Genomic DNA, 6383 nt, shown 5'->3' on the forward strand with positions numbered 1-6383 from the left:
CTTTCCCTTTCAGATTTCAAATCCAACTTCAGAGCTGCTCCAATCAGATCCGTGGATGTCTACAATGTCATGTGCAACGTGGCGGGCGTCACTCCCCTGCCCAACAACGGCTCCTGGTCCAGGGTGATGTGCATGCTGAAGGACCAGGCCAGCTCGGCTCTGTCTGTCCGACTGAACGGCTGGGTTGTGGTCTCAATTCTCCTCCTACTGTTCATATAGATGCTGCTATTGTTGTCCCCAAATGTTCAGCCAAGGGTGCCTCCATGGTGGGATGGTTTTCATTTTCTATTTGAATAATAGCTTCATTAACGCAATCAAGGCCACCAAAATTGTAAATATACTGTTCTTGGATGATTCCATATGTTAAAGTCCTTACTTCTTAAAACAAACAAACACCAAAAACCCCAAGCTTTATTTCTTCTGGAGGTAAGGAAAATCTAGCTCCTCATTGGTTCAACTCCATGTCATCTTCTGCATTTTCCCCATGTGGTCACTCAGACGAGCTATCTGAGTAGGAGCCGACCCGTGGGGCAAGAAGACCTCGAGTGGATAGTGCATAGAGTCTTGGGCCCATCTCTGTCCTGCTTTGCACAAAGCAGGCCCTTGTCTGTGTCCACTCCACACCCAGGAGCCATCGTTGGGGTCTAGAGCTGCAATCCTGCCCTGCTCCTTCCAGCCCAGAAAAACGAAGCCCACATAAAAGCAATAGCTGTCTTCTGTTTCTGGCCCAGCTCATGGACTTGTGTTTTTTTGTTGTTTTGGGGGGGGGGGGTTGTTTGTTTGTTTGTTTTTCACTTTATACCAAGTCCCAGAAAGGGCATATCTTAGCTTGGATCACCAATCAGAAGTACGAAGGACTGAAGAGCTCACAGAACAAGGTAGAAGTCGTGGGCGCCCTCCCAGAGTCTGGAGTGTACACAAATGTCTCCCTTGGCTTGAGGAGCAGAAAAGCTTGCAGCAGATCCAAGCTTCTGTGAGGCTCTGTCTGTTCCATCATGGAGCCTGGCACGTGGCGGGCCCTGCATGGCTTTGGATCCCCAGACGGAGTGTAGGCTACGGCAATACCTAACGTATTATTACACATCTCGCTGATGACTCGTGGACATGTTTGCAGAAATCTCGGTTCACTGCTTGGAATGGTGGCACCGTAAGCCAAAGTTCTAGGCACCAGTAGTCTGGAGCAAGGCTCATGGAATACCACCAGCAAAGTGTATCCCCAGGGACCCAGAAGCCGGAAGGAAATGGTGGAGGTGGGGGTGGGGTGGGAAACAGAGAGAACACGATGGAACCGCATCCCAGTCACTAACCAATTAGCCATTTGATTCGGAAACGGTTTGGTCGGAGTGCCACCTCAGGGACCTAAGTTCTTGGGAAACCCCTAAGAAGACCCACTGAGCCTGAGTTGAAATGTTTTCAGGTTAGTGATCTAGAGTTGCTGTAGGAAATCTTGCTGTGAAACAAAGGGCAACAAACGACATGTTTAAATGATCAGAGTCACACAAACCTACCATAGTGTTAACAGTGAGTTTACACTAAATGGGGACACACCTGCAAAAGAGACTTTCCATCAGGAACTGACAGCCCAACAGGTCTCCCCAGCATGATGAAGCCCCATTACAGCATTTGCCTTGAGAAATGAGCGTCAAGGCTCACCCTGATTGGAGAAGGGTGAGAACATCTCTGTGCCTTGAATCATGAGAGCGAAAGATCGCTACTTAACAAATACATATACCAAATCCGTCGTCACAAGAGATTTCTAGGGATTTAGGTAATGTGTTTTAAAAGTGCCAGCCAACCATCCAATCAATTAGAAAGAGGACAAGCCGGCCTTTGTTATTTGGCTGAAAACAAACTGGTGCTCTCAGAACATTGGGAAGTGGTGTTGAAACAGGCATCCATTGTTCAAAGTGCCCTTTGTCCAGAAAACAAATCCAGTGGAGCCCACCTTCCTCCCTTGTGAAGGAAGGATGGCTTAGAGATACCCAAGTGATTCGGTTAAAAGGGGATCATGAAAATCAAGAGAGTACAAACAGGCACACAGTCTTACCCTTTGTGTTTCCAGCTCTATTCTATCATCCTCCTCTCACTCATCCCTAACGACTTCAAGTTGCATAATAAAATCTGAGATATTTGTCTGACAGAGTGTAGCTAATAAATAATCTTAAATAGATGAACGAGAGTAAGGTACTTTTGGAATCATAAATACTAGTAAATAGTAAAGAAAATCCAGACACTAAATGGAGAAAATAACTTTTTCCTAAAATAATGCCTACATTTTAGTGGCTTAATTATTTGGCTAGAATTTTTTCCCCTTTGATTTTTATTTCAAAGTTACATTATTTTCCTCAGGAAAATTTCCTCTAAATGTGTTCTGTTCCTTTTGAGTCAAATCTCGTACATATAGACACCTCTCCTCCTGGAGTATTTTGCTACTTCGTTGCTAATTCCAGGAGGAAGTTAGTTGGACTGACCTGCAAATACCGAAGATAAACCAAAGGAATGATCCTTACGTTAAAGATGAGATAAATGGCTACTTTCCCTGTCCAATGTCTAATTGCCAGAACCCAATTCAATTAAGTTCTGAAGACCTAAGCATCCATTAGAACAGACCCAGGGAATTCTTTCTAGCCTCCAAGAGTCCTGATTATAGAGTCCCAACTCTTCCTACTTTTAAAGAGAACTTGGAAATCCACGTGGATCTGAGTTCAGTCACCAACGGCCATTTGCAAACTTCCTGGGATTGTAAGCGCCATCTGGCCTGCTTCCAGAAATGTAGATTTGGAAGATCTGGGTGGGACCTCAGACAGCACTTGTAGGTTTGGGTTTGCTCTATGGAGAGAGAGTTTCTGGTTAGACCTTGGTAGACCTGAGTCTTCTGACAGCAATTTCATAATCCGCCAGTTTCTCCAGAGGCCATTGGACTGGCATCGCCTGCTGATCAGCAGGGTCAAGGTTCCAGCCCTCTCTAAGCCAAAGCAGATCTGTAAGCCCCAGGGATGGAGACAGGCACCCAGAGGGGTAAAGTTGGCTTCTCCATACCCCATTCCCATGAGTCTAGGATTCCCAAGAGCGTTTTCCAACAAACCCATTGTTGAAGATGTAGGCCTGGTTTATGGATTTTCTTAAAAAAAAAAAAAAAGTGTTTTTTGCATTTCTGTAAATAGCAAAAGATTTCAAAATGTGATTGTGCATTTAATCTTTTTAAACAATTTGTGATAGACCAAAGTCAGCTCTTGTGAACTACTTGCTAGAAGGAAGGGCGGTGGGAACCTTGGACGACTGGTTCTAGAACATGTGAAACTCGGTCTCAGGTGTATGCTGTGAAAAATATCCTTGTGTGTGTATTGCTTGGAAATCATAAAATAGCACCTAGTTCAGTGCCTCAAATGTTTAATAAATGTTCCATAAATATGTGTTGAATAAAAAAATAAATCTCATGAAGGAGACCCGCTTACATTCCAGACAGTCTCTTCGTCTCTAGTTCCGCAAGTTAAAAGAATGATTCAGTTTTGACTTGCTATCTTTTCTGGTCCCCCAACTGATAAATACAATTATACTTCATTCCATGGATTCGACATAGTCCATCCCTGGCTTATGAATTTGATAATGGAAGGAAGGAAGGAGAGAAGGAAGGAAGGAAGAAAGGTAAGCGGAGGAAGAGAGACTAGATTTTGAATGTACTAAACATAATATACTTTGAGAATAACAGCTTTATCAAATTTAATTCATATACCATGTAATTCATCCACTTAAATCGTGTCATTCAACAGCTTGAGTCCAGTCACAGAATTGTGCAACCGTCACCACCATCAGCTTGGGAACAACTGTATCACCCCCAAAGATCTGTATATCCACAAGTATAGTATTAGCGGGTCAGTCCGCATTTCCTGCCCAACACCACCCCCCAACCTGTCTCAGGCCACCACTAAATTACATTTTGTCTCTACAGGTTTCCCTATTCGAGGTATTTCATTAAAATGGAATAAGAATATGTTGTCTTTTGTGGCTGGCTTCTTTCACTCAATGTTTTCAACATTTTAGCATGAATCAGTACTTTCCTCTTTTTATTTCCAAATTATTCTCCATTGTATGGAGTGGCTACATTTTATTTATCCATTATTTAGTTGATGGACCTTTGTTTTTTTCTCACTTTTTGGATAGCATGAATATTGGTACTCTGAACATTCATGTATGAATTTTTGTGCACATATGTTTGCATTTGTTTGGGGAATATACCTAGAGAACAATTGTAGGATCACATGCTAACTCTATATTAAACTTTTGAGGAACTATCAGACCATTTTCCAAATTGGCTGCACCATTTTGCACCCCCACCAGCAGTGTGAGAGGGTGCAATTTTCTCCACATCTTCACCAACACTTGAATCGTGTCTTTTTTAATTATAGCCATCTTGGCAGCCATGATGTGAGATCTCATTGTGGTTTTGATTTGGATTTCCCCAAGGGTGAATAATGTTGAGCAACTTTGCATGTGCCTAATGGCCGTGTGTCTATCTCTATTGAAGAAATGTTTATTCAAACGCTTTGCCCATTTTTTTAAAAACTGGGTTTTGGCCATTTTATTATTGAGTTGTAAGAATTCTTCATATATTCTGGATGCAAGTCCCTTATCAGATACATGTTTTGCAGAAACTTGTATTTCTCTGTCCTGTGGATGTTCTTTTCACTTTTTTGGATAGTAGCCTTCATGGCACAAGTTTTTAATTTTGACAAAGTGCAATTAATCTATTTTTCCTTTCATCAGTTGTGCATTTGTGTCCTCTCCAAGAAGACTTTGCCCAACCCAAGATCATGAAGATTTACTCCTCTAATTTATTCTAGGAGTGTTACGGTTTTAACTTATATTTAGGTCCGTGATCTCTTTGAATTAAGTTTTCGTTTATGGTATGAGGAACTGATGCTTCCGCATTCTTTTGCCTGTGGATATCCAGTTGTCCCAGGATTGCTTATTGCCAAGCATACTAACTTTTTAGAGAAATGTGAAAATGATTCTGTTGGCTATAAACACTTAAAAAAAATAATAATCACTCCAAAAATGTGAATTTTTTGGTACCTCAACACTGGATATGCAACAGTGTTTATTCCTCATACCACCCCCACCGACCAGGTTGGGCCCCCCCATACACTCCCTGTATAGCCTGGCTACACATAACATCCTCTGCTGTTCTCTGTCATACACCGATCAAAATTCTAATCATACAATAAATAAAGATCTTGTTTAATATTGTCTATTTTTCTCACTGGAATTTCAGTGAGAGAGAGACAGTGTCTATCTTATTCACCCAGCGAAATGCCCAACACACAATAGGTATTGAAGGGAAATCTGTTGAATGCATAAATGCCTTGGCATTTTATTGCATTTTCTTCCCATTTTTACCACCGCCCCCTACAGCCCACACACAGAAATCACGAACACTTTTTAAAGCTCCCGCTTCACCATTTTAATCTCACCTCTGACCTTCTTGATCTAACCCCATTTTTCCTAAGTAATTACTTACCTTGGTTTTCCTTTGGCACTGAAAAATATTGTACCTCGCAATTATCTTTATTTCTATTTCCTTGAATTCAACACATTCTATTTTGCATGAGTTTGTTTTGTGTGCTAAATATGGGAACAATTACATTTTCCCTCTCTGACTCATTATAGTTTTGAATATACTAAATGTAATATGCTAAACTATAATATGACATATTATAGTTTTCTTGGAAGAAGAGGGCTTCCCTCTTTCCCTCCCCCTTTCTTCAGTCCTTCCTTCTTTGGAAGGTCAGGACTTTCGGGGACCCTAATAATTGGCATCCCTGCTTCCTAATTAATTTTGTATGCAATTGAGGTAGACCCAGTGTTTGAAAGATAGAGAGTGAAACATCACCTTTATTACAATAAAGCTGATAGTTATTGGAGAATGCAGGGTATAATACCACACCTCTGAATCACACAGATTGACCCACCAAGGCCCTAGACCTGTAAGTGCTCTGCAGCCTACCAGAAGGGAAGCAATGGTCTCTCAAGACCAAAAGCAAAAAGATGAATCCACAGAGGTTCCGAGTTAATTCCTTGAACACTAAACACATGTGGGGGGTTTCTTCTCCAGGCCACCCAGCACACTTGCTTGCCGGGCTAGGCCAAGTTCCTAGGGAACATCACCATGGCAGTTCCGAAGGTCACCAGCGTGATTCAGGAGGACTCAGTGTGGCCTGGTTCATGGTGAGGCCCCGCAGAGCTGCCTATAATTTGGCCCTTGGAAAGACACTCCAGGTAATTCACTTGACTTTGCCCTTGCTCAACCCTCCCGGCCCTGTGGGCCGTCCTGGCCTTCCTGCTGGGCTGGGACTTGGCGGAACTCCAAACGGGTTTCCCATTTT

The 6383-nt window shown here is 42.4% G+C and overlaps 1 protein-coding gene across 2 annotated transcripts in view; it reads left to right on the plus strand.

The window, feature by feature from the left end:
• ENPP6 (ectonucleotide pyrophosphatase/phosphodiesterase 6) overlaps positions 1-3158 on the plus strand; it is a 108057-nt gene extending 104899 nt beyond the window's left edge. For both annotated transcript variants that reach the window (XM_032328878.1, XM_032328877.1), the window contains one exon: positions 14-3158. In XM_032328878.1, the coding sequence (XP_032184769.1) occupies positions 14-127 (114 nt within the window). In that variant the 3' untranslated portion in view covers positions 128-3158. The remainder of the gene's footprint in view (positions 1-13) is intronic.
• Positions 3159-6383: the final 3225 nt, after the last annotated feature.

This window comes from Mustela erminea, chromosome 21, assembly GCF_009829155.1.
Source record: "Mustela erminea isolate mMusErm1 chromosome 21, mMusErm1.Pri, whole genome shotgun sequence".
Lineage (NCBI taxonomy): Eukaryota > Metazoa > Chordata > Mammalia > Carnivora > Mustelidae > Mustela > Mustela erminea.